The sequence below is a fragment of the Pseudopipra pipra genome, chromosome 16 (genome assembly GCF_036250125.1).
Source record: "Pseudopipra pipra isolate bDixPip1 chromosome 16, bDixPip1.hap1, whole genome shotgun sequence".
NCBI classification, from domain to species: domain Eukaryota; kingdom Metazoa; phylum Chordata; class Aves; order Passeriformes; family Pipridae; genus Pseudopipra; species Pseudopipra pipra.
In genome coordinates this window covers 8831028-8851031 of record NC_087564.1, presented here as the reverse complement: position 1 = coordinate 8851031, position 20004 = coordinate 8831028, and the positions used below count along the sequence as shown (strand labels likewise).

The 20004-nt window shown below is 41.0% G+C and overlaps 2 protein-coding genes across 3 annotated transcripts in view; one reads left to right on the top strand and one right to left on the bottom strand.

Annotated features, from left to right (window-relative positions):
* Positions 1–246: 246 nt before the first annotated feature.
* GPRC5B (G protein-coupled receptor class C group 5 member B) lies at positions 247–17003 on the top strand. Of its 2 annotated transcripts, none has more exons than XM_064672937.1 (4): positions 247–383; positions 6351–7360; positions 11890–12002; positions 15810–17003. In XM_064672937.1, exons 2-4 carry the CDS (start codon positions 6355–6357, stop codon positions 15813–15815), a joined length of 1125 nt encoding a protein of 374 aa, XP_064529007.1. In that variant the 5' UTR covers positions 247–383; positions 6351–6354; the 3' UTR covers positions 15816–17003. The 2 variants fall into 2 exon arrangements, with proteins under 2 accessions (XP_064529007.1, XP_064529006.1); XM_064672936.1 differs by having other exon boundaries at positions 13410–17003.
* The window catches only part of IQCK (IQ motif containing K), a 36543-nt gene continuing 33465 nt past the window's right edge, over positions 16927–20004 (bottom strand). The window contains exon 9 of the mRNA XM_064672944.1: positions 16927–18305. Coding sequence (XP_064529014.1) covers positions 18244–18305 — 62 coding nt within the window. The 3' untranslated portion in view covers positions 16927–18243. The remainder of the gene's footprint in view (positions 18306–20004) is intronic.

Sequence of the window (20004 nt, the reverse complement as noted above, 5' to 3'; positions counted from 1 at the left end):
ACGCCCGGCCCCGCCGAGCAGAGGGAGCTCGACGCCGCCGAACCGGCCCGGCTCCAGCCGGGCAGTGCCGCGCTCCGCGGGGCGAGCTCATCCCCCGTGCCGTGCCGTGCCGATCCGATCCGATCCGCGCCGTGCCGGGAGGGCGGGGCGGTGGGAGGGGGCTGGCCGCGGGGCCGCGGCGCGGCGGAGCGGCGGGCGCAGAGCGCGGACACCGCACCGCACGGCGCTGCCCGGGCCGGGCGCTCCATGAGCCGCCGCGGGGCGGGTCGGGGCTGCGCTCGCTCCCCGCCGCGGAGCCGCCGCGCCGCCGGTGCCGGGATGTGACTTGCGGCGGGCTGGCGGACAGAGCTGCCCCGCCGCCCTCGGCCGCAGCAAGACAGCGGGTGAGCCGGCGGCCAGGCGGCGGGCGGGGGGACACCGGAGCCGGGTCCGGGGGGCTGCCCCCGGGGCAGCGCTGCGGGCGGGGGGGGCACGGCGGAGCCGCTCGCCCGGCTCTGCGCCCTGCGCTGCCCGCAGAATTAGCCCGGTGGCCGCCAGCAGACAACAGGCTGGATATAGGAGTCCGGGGGGGATTAGACGGGATATAGGGCAGGATGGGGGGGGCTGGAGCAGGGGGCTGCGCTGCGCGGCGGGGAGCGGGGAGGAAAGCTGGCGAGGAGGATAGTGGAGTTGGGAGAGTGGGGACAGGCGGGGCAGGGAGAGACGGGGAAAAGAAACCAAAGAGAGAAATGGACGAAGGGACAAAAGAGAGGAGGCTGGAGCGGGATAGGCATCGTCCAGGGAGGAGGAGGAGGCGGAGGTTGCAGGCGGATTAAGGGGAGCCCGGAGAGGCAGCCGCGTACCGGCCGCACGGAGGGGCCGCTCGGCCTCGCACCGCGCTCGCGGGGGAGTCGCAGCCAAGCCCGGCATCTCATCGCATTCCCCAGCGGGAGCTCAAGGGCAGCAGTAACGGGGTACAGGCCGAGGGGGAAGAGCCTTTTGTTGGCCTTTCGCCGCCCCTGTCCGGTCCCGGGGTTGGCGGGAGCCCCGGCTGGGTGCGGGTGCGGAGCAGTTTTCTCTCTAGTTAATAAAAGCCCCGTCTCTGTGTTACCTCTCCGCAAAGCCACGCAGTGATAGGATTTAGCACTTATGTGAACCCTTTGTTTACACCTGCCCTAATGTTTATCTTAAGGCTAACAGGATTTCCTGCGCGCTGAACCCAAACACCCAGGTTGGTGCTCAGCGCCAGCACGGAGTACCTGTTTATTGGGGATACGCTTGCTGCTTACCAGCAGGGAATATCGGTGTTGAGGTGTCCTCTCGCTGCATCAGGAGAAATCAGGTGACAGAACCCATCTGTTAGAAGGCTGTGACATGAATAGAAACAGTCTGAGAATTAGCAAAGAAAATAAAAACATTGATTACTGTCATTGACTGCTATCGGTTGTGAAATCTACTCTAGGCACTATGGCCAGAAGGATCCAGGCACAGGCGATTCACAGAATATGACCGAAGGGAATTGTGAGCACCTAGAACATTAGCAAGATCACTTCATATTATATTCAGCGTTACAAAATATTTCTAAATGAAAGCAGCACTTTTTCTACATGTCCTATTTGGAGTGGGGTCTTGCTTTCTGTAACCGTGAGGCTCTGCAGAGCATTATGTGTATCTAATGCAGGGGCTGTCAAAATCACTGCTTTATTTTTGCCTACAAAGCACAATTGCACTATTAATTATTATTCTGGAAAAAACACACATCTCTTGGGTAGTCTGATCTCAACTTGGCTGTTGCTGCTCTGTTATCAGTCCTGAAGCTCATTCTTCTGATCTGATCAAAAGCAGCTGGCAGAGATCCCGTGTTGTGATTAATTCCTCACTCACTAGCATCTCTCCACAACACTTCATGGTGGGGGCGGTTTTCTTTTGGAAATTGCACAGTGAACCAGTCTTGTGTCTGTGTGGCAGGCAGGTTACTATTTGTGCTACTATTGCTGATATTTACTAGATTGTTTTTCTTCTCTGTGATTGGATGCATCTTCTTGTGTCTGTTGACTAATGTTAGAATATGGGAAGAGGTAAAACATCTAACCATGAATAGCCTAACCCTAAATCTTCACACCATTACAGATTTATGTAGCAGCATACAGCAATATCTTTTTGACCAGATATTTGCAAGTTTTGGTCAGAAGACTTTAGTTATGGAAAGCCTCATTGATTTTTAACCATGACAACTTTTTGATGACAACTGTGAGATTTTCTGTTTCTGCTTAGTTGCTTGTAATTGTACTTCATACCTGCTGGGGCAGCTTTGTGTCTGCAATTTCTGTAGTGATTCTATGCCAGATAATGTAATGTAGGAGACTGCACTCTGTGGAGTTATTACAGCTGTCATTGAGAGCTGTCCTGCTAATTGTTTGCTGCTTTTGCCTGAAATGTGTAAGGCTCATTGATTCATTTTAAGTGCTTTTGGTTGCTCTGGGTTTAGGTATGTTACCTTAATAGCTTTACAGAAATAAAATTTTGGAGAGCAATTGGGGGGGGGGGGGAAGGGGTGGAAATTGCTGATTTCCTTCTGTATGAACCGTTCATTCAACTATGTGGGGGCTGTATTGCTGCCACTTACTGTATCTGTGCTGGAATGTTTCTGTGGCATTCCTGTATTACTATTGCTGTAGTTCTCTGGCAATAGGAATGAAGTGCCAGCCAAGAAGAGCGCTATTGTTACTACTGTGAGGTTGCATAACTTTGGTAAGAGCTAATCTAGACATAAAGAGGTAAAAATACTCCTCCTCTACAGTTACTGATTTAGGTACCCACCAGCAAGAATGTGCAGACAGATTTTACTACAAAATCTCAGACACAGGACTCTGCCATCCTACACACTGCACAGGCTTGAGGAAGACACTATTTGAATAAAACACCCATATTGATATATTTCTTTTTTCCAAAGCAACTTTTCTGCAAAAAAAAACTTTACAGTTTTCCCTTCAAATTATTTAGTCTGTCGTTTTAGCTTAAGTTGTGGTATTCCCTTGCAAGACTTGTATGTTGTAATGCAGTGTTTTCCCTTGTTTTTACAACTGTCTGTGTTCAGTCCTGAGTACCAACACTAGAAAGGGGATTCTTTTCATTGGTGTCATCACAGGGGGTTGATTATTATTGCCAGTTTTTACCCAGTCAGGCAGAAATACATAGTAAACAGGTTGGAAACAAACTGCTATATTCATACCAGTGGGGAAGAAAACATTTTTCCTTTAGAGACTTCAAGCTCTGCTTGCAAGCTTTGGTCTGGGCAGGATCTAGTGTTCAGTGGGACTTAACTGACATTTGGTAGGAAATGATTTCACACCAGGAGTACCCGTCAGCAGTCCTAGAGATTTCTTGGTCAGTGCTGTAGCAGTCTAGAACCTTACTAAGAGGACCACTGTTTATCTCCATCAGCTTTCCCAAAAGTAATTTCACAGATGGAAGTAACTTGAGAAAACTCCTCTTGAGTTGAACGTCTCTGCATTTCAGGATATATTTTTATCTGAATGCTCAATATGTTTTGTCACAGCTTAATTTTCCCTTTCCAAAAGAAAGCACTTCTTCGTGGAGGGGGAAATACTTAAATTCATTAACCCTCCCTTCCCCCCTCCCAAACACTTCCAAATAGGAAGAGGAAACAAATGATGGGCTGACAATATGACTGCTTACCCATGCAGCACAATCTCCATGGAAACAGACTGTCCTAGAATAGCTCAATCACATGAGGGTTACATGACATGAATAAAGTAACCAGAAAACTGGAAAATATCTTAGAACTGGGGATACTTGCACTTAATTCATTACCCCCCAGGTTTTTGGAGAGTAGCTAATAAACAAAGCTAGTATTGAAAGCAATTTAGTCCACACTTATCATAATTTGTAAGTGATGGGATACTGGAAAATTAACATGACCCTCACTTAAGGGCTGTTTATTGCTTCCAGTTTGGGTGACATTTAGAATGAATTTTGAATCATTTTCCACATGACCTCCTCCTCCTTGAAATGGTACCACTGGTTTGCAGCATTGCCTTAGTAGATCCCAGTGGATTGCCTCTCTTTGTGTCAGCAGGCACTGACCATTTCACACTTTTTAGGACATTTCAGATACTCTACAGTAAATTCGCTAGTTCGCTGAAGGAATTGCAGAACTACCTTCAGAATGTTTCCTTCTAGTTAATGATGTACTCACGAGGCAAGGAGATTTATTGAGTGTAACCATATTCAATACAAAACTGAATACATTTCACTGATGATTAGTTTTCTGTCTGTAAGGTCAGTGTTTTTAACATGAGTGTTGTGACAGAGTCATTGAGAAGCCTATTTTACAAATAAGACATAAACAAGTATATTTTCTACCAATTCGCCATAAAGTAAATTAAGGATATGTAGAAATCCCAATTCATTTGTCATCAGGTGCAGGACATTGCATCACTAGAACACTGCAGCCCTTTCAACAATGCAAAGATATGCTAATTTCTGTGGGCAAGCAGAGATTGTCGATTGCCCTTTTCATGTTTGTTCAAGCCCAGATCACATTATTTGTCACAGCTCCCACTTCTGAGATGAAGGTTGTAATAGGATGTTTCGTCTGTTGTGTGAGTGAAGACCACGGAGTCATTATGGATTTATATTAGCACATTTGCTGTCTTGGTGCCTCTAATAGGAAACATTACAATCTCCATCATCTGTCTGCTGGCAGAGGCTGAAAATGGCCATTGGTCATTATGCAGTAAAACATTAGTTTGAAGACTGAGATTCTCAAGATTTGACTTTGGTCATCACAGGCCTGTAATGCACAGGAAGAAAATCCACAGTTCTCAGCTATAAGAGACCTTGTACAGTTTTGTACAGTCTATGTTAATAGTTTTCATGTTGGTAATGACCAGCTGTGCTTGACACAACAACACTACACTGTTACTTTAAACCATTTTCAACTCTCATCAAAGTTTTTGAAGTTTTCATTAAATGCAGTTCTGATCCATGAAATAGCTTTGGACAGGTAACCATTTAGGGCTGTTGTCTGACTTACAAAAGAGCTACTGCCAGTTTCTCTGCTTTTCGCTTTGTGTCCTAGACATGTCACATGAGCAGTGACTCGCAGTGACCAACATCACTGCCCCTTTATGTGGTGGTTTTGTTTGTATGGTCACACCATACAGGTGGGAGTCTTGCTCTGAGCACTCTTACCCTGGCACGTTGCTCACATCAATGGGCAAGATCCTGCTGGAACTGCAGCACTGACTGCAAGTGAAGGTTACCAGTGTCAGCTTTCAGAGCTGGTTCACGCAGTGTTCACTCCAGACTGCCCTTATGGGGCAGCTCTCACCCAGGCACACTGGGCAGTTAAAGGTTAGATTTTTAACAATCTCCTTTGCCTTTCTTTGCTTAATATAAACAAATGCTATAACATACGTATTTTTAAAGCACCTAACCCATGTTCTTCCTAAAATTAAGTTGGGATTTGTCCAGGCTTTTGGTCCTGCTGGTCAAGTGGGATGTGTTGTGTTCCTGGAGAGTTTACCACTGTTTACTCTCTGGATCTGGGAAAGTGATGCTCTGTTTTTTGTTATTTGTTTGCTTTGTATGGCTTTGGACTTGCTAGGAAGCACAATGAGTCATTCATTTTTGACTAGCTGATTGATGACACTGCATGTGTGCACTATTGTAACAGAATATGGGATTTTTCTAGCCAACCATTCCCATTTGCAAATGCTGTCTAATACCTGGGCTTTGGAAGAAGATGAAAGAAGTTAATATTATAACTCTTTATTGACCAAGCATGAAAACAAGATTTTCCTTTTTTAAAAAAAATACAATGTTTATTTTCCTTGGACTGATTTATCCTTTAAGTAATAATTAAAAAGTGCTTTTTACTCTTCCTTTGTTCCAGCAAAAGGAATGAGGCTGTGGACCAGTCTATTTGTGGTATAGCTTACACTTGCATCAGGCCTAGTGTAACTTACACATACTTTAAGTACTTGAATTTGAATCGGGTATTAAGTTTGAACAGGTAGTAAGTATCTAAGTACTGTGTATAATGTATTATTTTGCACCAGGATACATAATTTCTTCTGGCCGTGCTTTAGGATATTTGCAGGGGCAGAGTTTGGCAATGCTGTTTTCAGTCTGTGCAAACAGAGTAATGAGTCAGTTTGCATTCTGAGTACAATAGGCAAAGCAGCTTCTGGGAGGGCAGCGAAGGGGGCTGGGGGTAGGCTGTGCCAGGCAAATACAGTGCGAAAACAGTAAACACGGGCTACAGAAACCAGCTCTGCTTCCAGTTGCTGTGAAATCCTCCAAAGTGAGCTCCAGCTAAACAAATACTTTGTTGTCTCCGACAGAAAAATGAAAACCTACCCAGCCATCGGTTTCTTCCTCCTCTTCGTGATCAGCTATGGCTCTTCGGAAAACTCCAGCACGCCCAGGGGGTGCGGACTGGATCTCCTCCCTCAGTACATTTACCTGTGTGACCTGGATGCCATCTGGGGGATCGTGCTGGAGGCGGTCGCAGGGGCAGGTGTGCTGACCACATTGCTGCTGATGCTGATTTTGCTGGTGAGGCTGCCCTTCATCAAGGACAAAGAGAAGAAGAGCCCCCTGGGAATGCACTTCCTCTTTCTCTTTGGGACTCTGGGACTGTTTGGGCTGACGTTTGCTTTCATCATACAAGAAGATGAAATGGTGTGCTCTACCCGAAGGTTTCTGTGGGGAGTTATCTTTGCTTTGTGCTTCTCGTGCTTGCTAGCTCAAGCCTGGAGACTTCGCAGACTAGTTCGCCATGGGAAGAGTCCATCTGGCTGGCATCTAGCTGGGGTGGCGATCTGCCTGATGCTCGTGCAGGTCATTATCGCAACCGAGTGGTTGATACTGACGATTGTCAGAGATAACAAGTTGGCCTGCAGCTACGAGCCGATGGATTTTGCTATGGCTTCGATTTACGTTATGTTCCTGATGGTATTTACCATGGGATTCTCATTTTTCACTCTCTGTGGAAAGTTTAAGAAATGGAAGAAAAACGGAATATGCCTCATTATAACCCTTTTTTTTTCCATTCTGATTTGGGTGGCCTGGATGACTATGTACCTCTTCGGTAATGCTGAGCTACACAGAAGAGACAAATGGAGTGATCCCACTCTGGCTATTGCACTGGTGTCCAGTGGTTGGGTGTTCGTAATTTTTCACGCCATCCCAGAGGTCCACTGTACCATCCTTCCATCGCAGCAGGAAAACACTCCCAATTATTTTGATACTTCGCAGCCAAGGATGCGCGAAACTGCTTTTGAGGAAGATATACAGCTTCCTCGGAGCTACATGGAAAACAAAGCCTTCTCGATGGATGAACATAACGCAGGTAAGAATTTGCTAGAGAGGACTGTATTTTTCTGTAGTAGTCAAGAAAACTATCTGTATGAGACCTTTGTCAGGTGTTCAAAACAAGGGTCATTAGAAATGCCATATTTTGAGTACTACACATTGTTCCCTTTTACATCAAGAAATCACCCAGAGAGGGGGAAAAATGCAGAAAATACATGTGTTAAGTTAGAAGGATTCTTCTGCATGTTATTTTTTCTTTGAAAAACTGAACAATTCGAAATGCAAAGCCCTATTTTAAATAGTTTAAATGACACTTTTTGTCATTAGCAGGTAACAACATTTAATACAAAATATTTTCCCCAAACCCAAGAAAAAAATAAAGTAAGTGGTCTATGTTACAAAACGCTCAGCCTCTTGAGCAACAAAATAGTTATGATTAATTATCTTTCCATTAAAATTAATTTAGTGCCACTTTGTGTCACTGTGGGGGAAAAATGCCAAGTGGCTTATAGACAAGTTCAAAGACAGCCTTTGTTCTGAAGGCTTTAACGTCTGAGGTTTTACAGGGGTTTTGAGGTAATTTGCTTTCCTTGTCACAGAAGGATGCATGAAGACACATCGTTAATATTTCCAGAGAAAATGTTTTGGAGTGATTACTGAAAGGACCAGCAACAACTGGGTGCTTAAGAGATCCAAAGCATTGCTGACTGTTTAACCCGTGTCAGAAATGCATGGGTTACCCTCTGACCCGGGGAGGGGGAAGCAGGAGCCCGATGGGGCTGTGGAGGGGGGTTGTGCTCTGGTGCTGTCCCACACTTGGGTAAAGGATTTCATTACTAGTCACACTGATTTTTATTCGCTCTAATTGAAAAGAATACTGGCCTGGTATCCCAGCCAGGAGCTGCCACATTGCTTTGGCAGTCCCCGAAAGAAGGCTTAGGGCACACTGTCCAGGCACTTCACCTTTCTATTTGTCTTTACGTGTCTTTGATTTCCTGTGGGTACAGACCAGACACAGAAGAAAACAGCACTCTTGTTTGGCACAATGGCAGGTCAGGAAGGCATTTTTCCTTTAAGATTTTTAGCAGTAACTTTAAAGGTCTCCTTCTAAGTATGGAAGTCTTGGAACAGAAAGGAGTTAAGTTCTGTGAACAGATACCACAAGGGCAGTGGTAAAACAAAAATCAAATGGATAAAAGAATGGTTGCTATTACTAATGTTCCAGAGCAACAGAGGCAGCTGCACTATAGACTGTTGAAAGTACTGGTTTTTTCTGGGTGTGTTTTTGGTTTTTTTAGCCATCTTCCATCCCCATTAAATTAATTTCATAGTAAGGTAACTGCAGTGACTTCAGTGGAGCTATTTCAGACTGAGGCAGATCTAAGAACAAAATTGGATCTTTCAGTCTGTATAATTCCAATTCATGCATGTGTTTAGAAAAAAGAATTGGAAACTCCTTTTCCATGTAATCATTCAGTAATTAAGTTTTTCAGTGAAATGGATAGATGTGTGATAGCTAGAAAATCATTATAGTGTCTATTATACTGCAATTTATGTTCTGTTTTAATCTATCTGAATCTTACTCAGTACAATACAAAATTGATTTCCTTATCTGATGCCCTTATTAATATTTATCTTAATAAATGCATGTCATTCATAGTGCCATGGCATGGGGGAATTTTTAATAAATCAAAACAGATTTGATATTCCTTTGCAGCAGTTCTTTAAGCACAGACTTGGACAACAGTGTTTGGAGACAAAACTTATTATTATGGTAGAGACTTAAAGTAAATACAGGCAGTAATAATCAAGTCACGTATTGCAGCTGCTGAAATGTCAGTTTAAGTCAGATCACTGACATCAGCTGATGGTTGTCAGTGGTAAAGCACCTGGAGTCTATTAGCAATTGGCTCTCTGCAGGTACTTAGACAATGTTCTCTTCTTTCATCCATTTAATTACCTCAATTGGAGAATTCATCGTTAAGAGTTTAGAAATTAATGGAAGGGTACTTTCTTCAATTATACTTGGGAATAATGTTTAAGAATGGAAGATCTACTCGTTGTGAAATTTTAGAAGACAAGATAACCAGAAAATACCTCTTAGTTCCCTGACTGTAATACTTGTTTCAGTAAATAGTCAGCTTGAAATAGAAAAATATGCCTGGACAAACATATTCTCCGTTAATTCCTGTTATTTCCATTAATACTTATATCAAACAATTCCATAAATTTGCTCTTTTTCAAGATTTTAAGTGGCATTTTAAAAATCTGAACAACTTTTAAACTATAGGGTCAAACAAGCGTATGTCCTCCTAGTTTCCTTCTTTCTTAGCAAAGATGTAGCTTCAAGTTACACATCACAACAAGAGCTGTTCTATTCCAGGAATAACATTAAGCATTAATAAAGCAAAACTATTTTAAAGTTAGTATTTTAAATATCTTTTTAACAGCATAATTATCTGGGATTTTAATATTCATATGATAGGCTGAAATATCTATTTAAAAGAGTTTTTTACATAGCTGTGTCTTTTAAAAATGTTAGAAAAGTATTTAGAAATGCTGGACAAAGGCCAGTTCTCGGTGCTTTCTGGAAGTGCAGTCCACACTAGTAGGGCAACCTCTGTAGGCAAAGAGAATTTGCCTTATACATGAAAAATCTGGATGTGAAATGTAGAATGCTACAGCTGTCAGGAAACCCAAGCCCAAGCAATTCCAGTACTCCTTGAATTTCATTTAATAACTTTTAGTACTACAAGACACCATTGCAGCCAATGCCTAAAAGCAAAGTTAACAAAATTTAAAATACGTGTTAAAAGGAGACTTTGACACATTTGCTCAGATCTTCTTGGCACTGCTTGTTTTTTACCTATAAATACCCTATGCAAGAGCGTGTATTTAATAGTAATGGAAAAAGTACAAGGAAAAATGGTAAAACTGGTATGAGGAAAAAAAAAATCTAAAATGAGTGTTTTGTCCACCAGCTTTATCACAGATTCTCATCTTTAAAAAATTTTAGACTCTTTGCAATAATAGGGAAGGGAAATTTAGCAATATGGAATTGAATTTACTGGCTCTTTAAGATAGCTTTGAAATTAACCTTTTTATGTAAATATTTTGTGCAGATGTGTAAATATTTTTTGATAGTATGTATTATAAAGATTTTTTTTATTTATATATACTATCATTTCTGCTTAACACACAATATCTAGTCAAACAACAACAACAAAAAAGTGCTACTGACCTTGAGATGGTTAAATATTAAAAAAAAAAATACTTAATTCCAGCTTAGCTATTTTGATCATTTGTTTTCTGTGTTCTGCAAAAATATGTAATTTTAAAATATAGAGCAAATGAGTGTCTGTGTGTCTCTGAAGTCAACAATTGAGTATTTTTACTAGGGTGGAATTTCTAAATTTCCATGCTAAATCAATACTGTTCTTCCTCCTGGTGCACAGCTCCCAAAGAGAGGAGTAGCAGTGGATAGAGGACAGCATATGGCAGTAGGATCCATTTAAATCTTGTTCTACACAGAGCAACTATATTAAATCCTGGCTTTATTAAAGTCTGTGCTGTAATTCTTGTAAACTTGAGCTCATTCACGATTTCAGCCAGGGAGCATAGAATTGTAATTTGAATTAAATCTAAGAGAAATTCTTGCCCCAGGTGCCTGAACTGGGCATGTTTCTATTTACCAGCTGACAGATGAGTATTGCCCGTTGTAACCAGGCACATTGTGTGGATAAATGAGCTCTGTTCCCTGGCCACGTCTGAACTGAGTGAAGCCATTATTTACCCCCAAAATTAAAGAGGGAGTTTTTGTGTGTCCATCCCCAGACTGGTGTAGAGAGAAAGCAGTATATCCCTCACTGTGCATCTCTCTCATTCAGAATATACATCTTGAACCCAAACTTGTGTAAAATTAATGGGGAGACTGATGTTTTCCTGGTATAAACGTTCAGAAGGACAGTTGGTATCTTCTCTTTTGCTTCAGTCATTTGCCATGTTTAAGCTATTTGAAAGCAATATTTACTCCATCTTTCTAGTTTCTCAGAGTAAATATAATCTGAAACATCTGGAAAATCCTTATATGCTAGTCATGCTGAAGTAATGCTCAGGGGGCTGTGAGCATGCTTACTGGCTCGAGCAAGGCTTTGGATCCCTGTCCACTGCATTTGATAGAAAGCAAATTGCAATACATTTTACTTAACCCCACAGTATCCAGACCAACACTTTGCAAAATGCACTGTGCAAGATACATTAGAGCTTCAGTGACTGAAGATACTGAGCTTCCACTGATATGAGACTAAGCAAGCTTCAAAAATCTGGTTCCATTAAATTTTTTCCTGTTCCACAGCAAACAGTTAATTTTATGTAAATCTGATTCTTCCGAGATCCATTCCCAGCCATATAACAGAAACAGCTGTTCAAAAGCAATGTGAAAACTGGCACGGCAACAGGAAAGTTAAAATCAGTGGCAAAGTTCCCAATAACTAAGATGGAAGGAAGATACTTTGTGACTTCACAGCTTTAATTGTGTTCTAAGAGTGATCTCTCTTTTCTGAACAGCACTAAGAACGGCAGGATTTCGAAATGGCAGTTTGGGAAGCCGACCCAGCGCTCCTTTTAGAAGCAATGTTTATCAGCCAACTGAGATGGCAGTTGTGCTAAATGGTGGGACTGTAAGTATCAAAATGTGATGATTTAAGAAATCTTTGATATGCACTGATATATACAACCACTACTAATTGAAAAACCTGCTTGTAGCTTATTCACAGCAGGGGGAGAGCTATAAATGAAAATTCAGCCAGCAAGTATGCATGTAATGCTTCCTTTCCCTCTAGAAAATATGTAATTAACAAGTATTTTGCATTTCTTTACTTGGCCATTCAGATTTTGCAGTGCAGCTTGAGTGAACCAAGTTTTTTTTGTGAGACTACATGTTCAATGGCCCTTTCAAATCTAATTTGTGTTAAGATATTTAACATAACTATTAAGTGACACCATTTCTAACCTGATATTTTTCAAGATTATGTGAGTCACAGAAATGTTTACAGGCCAGTGCATTGCTTCAAATAAGAATAATTGTCGCAGATAGTGGTGATCTTTCCCATCTTCTATTTCCTTGTAAAATGTATGTAATTCTTTGTAACTTACAGATTTGTACCTCTCTTGAAAAGGGGTTCATAAAAGAGGAATATAGAATATTTTAATGTTAGTAGCATTGATTTTTCTTCCTTAGACAATAGTTTGGCATGCAATTCTTTGATAGACCTGTTTTTCTGCAGCCTGCTTGTTGTAAGAATGGTTTAGTGATCTGATGCCAAACGGATTTTCTAAATGTTTTTCACATCATGTGTAATTCGTGCTTAAGACATTTCATATAGCAGGCATACTCTTAAAAAAGAAGAATTTTCATCCCCACATTCTTCATGCATATCTACATGCTTCTTAAAAATCTACTCATGAGCCAGTTTATACTCATGTGAGTTGGGTTTTCTTTCGTTTGAATCATGAGCTGATTCCATAACTCAACCTCTACATTTAAAATCAAATAACGTGAACTGATTGCAGGTCTGGTTTTGTTTTTAAATAAGTAAAGTTTTGGTTGATTATAGTGAACAGGAGGGACTAGATAAAAGAATTCTCCTGTGTGGGTAACACAATGTGAAACATGTCAACTTGAGTAAAATGAAAAGGCTTTGCTTTGTGTCAGTAATGGATTGCATCCTTCTGATGTTTGGATTCATCTCTGCCTGTTTTCTGATACCAGAGTGTGCAGCTCAGGGAAAAGGCAGTTTAAGGATGAAAAGCTTGAGAATTTGGTCTGGGGGTTTCTCTGTTTGTTTTTCTTTGTTCTGAGGTGGATACGAAGCTCAATGGAGAACATCAGATAGTGATTAATGTGTATATATAGTCATGGTTTTTACAGAGAGGTGAATGCACTGTATGGGTGGAAGATGAGTCTCTTTGTATCACTTTGCTCTAGAACTACCATCTGGAAAGCTCTCATGTACATGTAGCATGATAACACTGACTTTTGAACAGTCTAGATCTCTCAGTTATGGGTTTGTTATCCTTATTTCCAGATACCAACTGCTCCGCCAAGTTACACTGGACGACACCTCTGGTGAAAGGCTGTAGGCTGTAGAGAATAAGAATCCTTGTTGCAGATGTTGTTCCCTGGCAGTGTGTCTTTGAGGGAAGGAATCCATAACAGTACCAGAACAAAGCAACAAAACATCCAGGATCTTTCGAAATCCTACAGAGGATTTTGTCTAAATGTGAACACCATTGAACTGAGAATTGCAGAAACAAAATTGTAAAACTGAAGCTGAATCTAACTTAAAATTGAAGTAGGCACACCTTAAATTGGAAGAGGGGATATTGTATTCTGAAATGTAAGATATTCTCTTGTCTGTAACCTGTGTGCCAGGCAAGCCTGTTTTTGGTGGTTGCCAGTTGCTTGCAAAATACCCTCCTCTCACCTAAACTTAATTCATGTTGCCACAAGAGATTGCCATGCAGGACTTCTTTCCATTTTGCTCCTTTTCCCTTCATTTCAAACGTCATGAGAAGTACCTTGTTTGCTCATTATGTAGCTGTACTGTACAGTCACGTAGCATCATGTGTAGCCGAGCATTGTCACTCTGTGGCAACTAAATTCCCATTACGCCGTAGGCTGATACACTGCTCTTCAGCAAGCTGGTCTAGGAGGTGCAGTTCTGGAGGGATGGAAGGTCTAGGCATGTTTCACGCGAGTTATGGAGCTTCTTGAGGCAGAGAGGGAAAGCGCAGGTCCAGCACAGAGGCAGCCGTCCGGCCTCACGGGATGGACTCCCTGTTATTCCAGCCTCGATCCCGGTTGCGAGCGGAGAGCTGCGCACTCCCACGTGTCCTGCAGGCGAAGCCGTTCAGTGAAACCTTGCAGGGATGTGCTTTGGCAAAGGTTTAGCTGGGAGGGAATGTGAGTGGTGGCGTTTGCAGCAGCAGTTCGTTGTGCTGGTGGATGAAAGGCAGCGCTGCTGCCCTGCCCAGCCCTGGGGTCGGGCTGATGGCCAGGCGGGAGCGCGGGGGCAGCTGAGGAGCACTGACCACCCCTGGGAGACACTCAGCAGCAGAGTAGGGTCGAGACCTCCCTTTCTAGTCCCTGTTCGTATGAGTAGTCCCCTTGACTGCAGTTGTTTGTGCATTTAAATGTGGTTGTGCATTTTAGTGCCTAGAGAGTAGAATCTCCGTGCTGGAGGTGGTTTGTTGTTGTTTTTGTTTATTTAAGGTGGTTTCTTCCCTACTCCTCCCCTCCCCATCCATTTTCTTGAGTTGATATAAGGCAGACTTTCTCAAACCTTTTTATCTTTGTTTTCTCCAGGTTATTTAAAAGGTTCCCATTGCCCATTTTTTGTGCCATGGTTTTTCATTATGTTGAAGCAATCATTCCTTTCTTTAACATTTAATACATATCGGACATTGAAAACATCATTGTATCCTCACTGTTTGGCCAATGTTAATCTTAGCTTTCCTCAATACTAAAAGCTAATTGTTTTTACTTGAAGGCATAGGAAACATATAACAATTAAACTTTGCATATGCTGTAATAAAAATATATATTTTCAAACTAAAAAAAAAATAAAATGTACAAATAACTGAATAGCTTAGTAGCTTCAGAGAAAGAAGTTACTTGCTGTGTACTGCAAAAGAAAGACAAGCTTTTTATTTTTCAAGAGTCTTCCTGATTCTTCATGTACCTCCATTTCTACTGAATTAGGAACCTAGTCCTGCAGACTTGTACTCCCACGAGTAGTCCCATCGGCACCAGTAGGTCTACATACAGGTACAGAGGCTGCAAGACCAGTCCCTAAGTGTTGCACACAGATATATGTATATATATATATGGAAAAATATATATTGCCATTCTTGCCATGATCATCTTATGGGGTTTTATTTCAAAGCCCTTCTCCTCCAGAAGCAATGTTTTTCTGTCATGCATGAGTGAAGGAGTACGTTAGCACCCCCCTGCCCTTCCCTCCTCGAGGCAAAGGAAGCATGTGCTTGTTTTAGGGATCCTTTATTTCATTTTGTATGTAACTAGATGGCCTTAGTAACCAAGTAGGGTAGGGGTGGATATTGCATGCTATCCAGCGACTTAGAAATACATTTTGCTTGTTTTAAGCAGAGCTTTGATCAAATAAGACTATTTGAGATAATGATAGCCACCCATATGATGCATAATTTGGAACAATAAAAAAACTATTACCCATCACTTGCCTGCAGAATTTTGCTTTTAAAAACCAATTTAAAAAAATCCCTCATAAAACTCTATCATAAAAACATATAAGATGACCATGGCACAAATGGTAGGACAGCTTTCTTTTTAAAAGTTTATCATGCTACAACCAAGACTGATGAAGTATAATACACATTTTACAGACCTTGGACAAAATCTGTACAAGATATAGTTATCTTAAGAAACTTTTTTTTTCTTTTTCTAGATGTGACTGAATTGATAAATAGAGTTCCCAATCCTGCTTCTGATGAAGTTGTTTGGAATTTGAGGCCTTATCCAAAGATAAGGCCAGATCCTACAAACTGCTACTCACATGACTAGTCTCATTGGGTTAGTCATGTGGACTATTTACAAAACTAAAAATCAGCAGGATTGGGTTTAACGTGTGGTGGTGAAAGTGTGGCAATAGATTAGGAGGGTCTTTATTTTCCAACTTTATACAATTAGTAATAAGCAACTTTTTTTTGTAAACTAGTCTGTGATGTAAAATGCCCCAAATAAAACTGTAATTGAAGAAAGGCACCTTTATGTTAACTTATATTTTTGTTACAGTATTTACTTTTGCCTTTTTTGAAAGTTTTCTAGAATGTAGAGCATCTGTGAACAACATAATAAGTAAGTAAGCACAAGCCTTTCGCAGTTCTCCTAATTATAATTAGCTTTTATACTATAAAAGCTACTGTGTTGTCCCTTGATGGTTATGTGCTTATGGTGTTTCCATGCAGAAAAATGGAATCACAAAGCATCTGAAAAAACTATTACTAAAACAAGATTTATAATGACTGGCTTTTGGTCAATGGCTGGAAAAGAGTTCAAAGCCATTCTTTACAGATCCTGTCCCGCTTTCAGATGAGTTGAGGGTGTTTGAGGCTTGCCAGAAAATATGTAGCATCTTCAGAAGAACACTCTCAAGACATACAATTGTTTCTATAAACAAGGTACATGAACTACTATAGAACGAGCTGTTTCAGCTTTTAGTCCAAACACAGGCATCTTGGTTGGCTTTGTTTGAGCTTGATGCCTTGGATTTAACCAAAGGCCATACAAAAGGGAGCATTGTAGCTTTTATAATAAAACAATTGGACTATTCTACCAACTTACAGGATTACAAAGCAGGTGCTTTTTATTAATTGATGAGAGCTAAAGCTCATTTTTGATAGATAATATATATTTATTAAATGTATTAACGTGTGTTTTATAACGTACCCTTTTTTCCGCTGATTGTTGCATACTGGTATCTTATTAAGTACATCTTTAAAGGATTTTCAAGACAATCAATGTGTACCATGATGACTGTACATAAGTATACAAAACTACAAAGGTTGTAAAGCATGGGCAAATGTTTTATTTTCAAAATGCTGTTCTTAACGAGAATAAAGGCTTTACTATTTACTTACAATGTTTGTGTTACCTTGCTGTTAAAATCCACCTGAAGTTTTTTCCATTACAGTGAACTAACGGTGTTACAGACAGCATTGTAAGTGTAGATAAGTTAAACTGAAGGAAACAGGCTTCTAGAGGCCACATTCCTCCACCTTTGGCCACATTCCCATGCTTACCCTTAGCTCTGGCACCTATCAAACCCACAGTGAGCCAGTCAAAGAGATGAGCAGCCAAACTCTTAACAGACTAGTGATTTTTTTTTTTCCAGTTGGCTCAGCAGTTTCCTGTCCTGGCTCAATTGCTCATGCTTGGGAAAAGGAAGGGATAGGATCATACAGCTGGGGTTGAAGAAGGCTTTTTCTTCAAATGGTTTGATTTTCCAGATCTGGTGCAACAACCATCACCACCCAGGAAAAAAATCGAGGGGTGGGTACCGGTATAACAGTGAAGACAAAGTCTGTGTAAGTGATGGAAGAAATCCATGTGGAGCCACAGCAAGTGCTCTTATCCATGTTTTATCATGTCTTTGTTTGAAACAACTAGATCTTTGACTTATATGGAATTAGTAGCAGAACTGCAAATATCTTCTCTAATTGTGAAATTATAAAGGCTTAAATAAGACTATGCTCAACAGGACTAAGTTAAAAAAATGAAGGCCCCTTAGCAGAGGGCCCAATCTGAGTTTTACTGGACCTAACACAGGTAAGTACCATACATAAGATTTGTGAAAATGCCACCACTGGGATCTTAATTCTACCCTTTCTCAGCACACGTGCTAAGTGGTAACAAAAGGGCCTTTGAATGTTTTTCCCCTGCAGAAATGCAGAGCAACCCCAGCTCTCATTGCCTTCCACTGGAATTGCAGGGGCACAGTGTTTCAGCAAATCGTTCTGAACAGGGCCTGGATTTGTGTGAACTGTCACAGCTCCGCACGAGTCAGTGAAGTCCAGTTTATGCCAAATGAAGATTTTTGCCTTAGCTTTAACACTTGCCTAAGTGAGCATTCAGGAAAACAAGATAAACACAGGCTGAACAATTTTGGCTAAATGTGCACAATACCATCTGTTTTAACAGAATTGTGTTCACTTAGACTAGGACTGAATTTTGTCTTGGCATGCTAGATCCTTATATAATCTCCCTTTGATTTACAATACCTCACATGTAAAAGTAAAACTACAATGCTAAGAGAGTTTCTAAATCAGTATCACATAGTTTATAGTCCATGAGCTTTGTGTTTTGCAATGTTAGTGAGGAAACTAAAGTTGACATATTGAATAATCTGGGGTATGTTCTTCCAAGTCTTCCAAGGTGCTTCCCACTGCAACCATACAAAAAAACCCCATTAACAGGCAAAGAAACAAAAAAGTAAACATCCATACTTCCACAGCAAATACTCTCTTGTTCAATAAATAAACAAAAATCCCCCACTCAACCCAAAAAGCTTGTTTCTTTTATGCATGGCATTTTTTTTTTTGTTTTTACACAGTTTCAGCACTCAGATACTTGCACGTAGTTCTCCATGCCAGCTGTGGGAGTTGTGCATCTGAAGCTGAGGGCAGAGCTGTTTGCTAGTAAGTCACTGGATTCTTAAAAAAAAAGAATGAAAGCAGCTCTTTGAGGTTTTTGCTTTGAAGAATTTTCAATTAAAAGTCAGGGATGAAGTCATACAGTTCACCTAGTATATAAATATATTTTTGTCATTTAGGACAACAAGCAAGGTCAATAAAGAATAGTTTTTCTATGTCTCAGTGAAAGAAGAATGTTATCCATGTGATTGCAAAGGGTCTGCCAAATGGGAAAAAATCAGTCAAACAAAGAGCACAGGGTTGCTTGCTGGAGTAAACAATTCTAAATGAACAAAAGCTCTACATAAAAGTAAAATGTCCCACCCCCTAGTGAAAGCTGTTTTCAAAGCTCTGTATTCTTTCAGAGTGCTGTAATACAGATTAACCTAATGTTTTTCTTCTGCTGATACAACAGTCTGGTTCCTCATTCTACTCCTGTGATTTCAGCTATCGTATTCTGGGTTTAATATTTTAGTTTTACAAACTGCCTTTTAACCTAAAAAAATCTGTTTTTTCTACACCCTACACTTTCAGAAGATGCATCTGTACTATACACCTTTCACATCAAGTTGATGTGGGGAGATTTATATGTAAAAGTTATGCTAGAGGCAAAGAACCCAAATAAACTAAAAAAAAAAATATTCCCCTTTTTTACATACAGTTTCAGGAGGGCTTAGTTACCCTTCCAAGGCATGCAACTGAAAACCACAAACAAAATCCTCTTGGTACGTACCCAGAGTACTGAGATGCAACAGGCCCATGTGTTAACTTAAGGTGCTCAATGTGCTACCAACCTGGAAGATCTCAGCTCATAGAAAACACACAGGAGAAGTGATGTATGAGGAGGAGGGACACAGCCAGTACCTTAGAAACCCAAAATATGACTGCAGTGGCAGGATACACCCTATGTTCTACAATGTTCAAGGCAAGACGTGCCAAGTGCCTTCCTGGCACAAGACCCTTCTGAATTTTAGGCCTTCTGCTTGTACAGCTGGTGAGGGGAAAAATCAACAGTGGATTCAATATCCCATATGACTAGTGAATATCCTATATACAAAATACTATCTAGCACACTGAATTTTATCTAATACTCCTTGATGTAATGAGGCTGGCCTTTGCAAATATTTCATAAACATTGCAACATATTCAAAAACCTCAGGGCTCGCACACACTTTTCCATTAAAGCAAGCAGGTGTTTTAGGTATCTGCTAGCAGTGCTTTTAGTTGAGAGTGTCCATGTCTTATCATAACCTGTGTTACTTAAGCATAACAATTTCAAATCACATCACACTAACCAGGAAGCACAGGTTGTCAGCAGGAATCTGAATCTCAAGCAGTTGTTTAAATAGTTTCTGACATATACTTGCTTCCTATGCAGATAGAAAAGTAAGATGTCCTCAGGATTCAGATAAGCTGGAAAGATGGGGAAAGAAGTGCCTGGCTAAGTCTTTT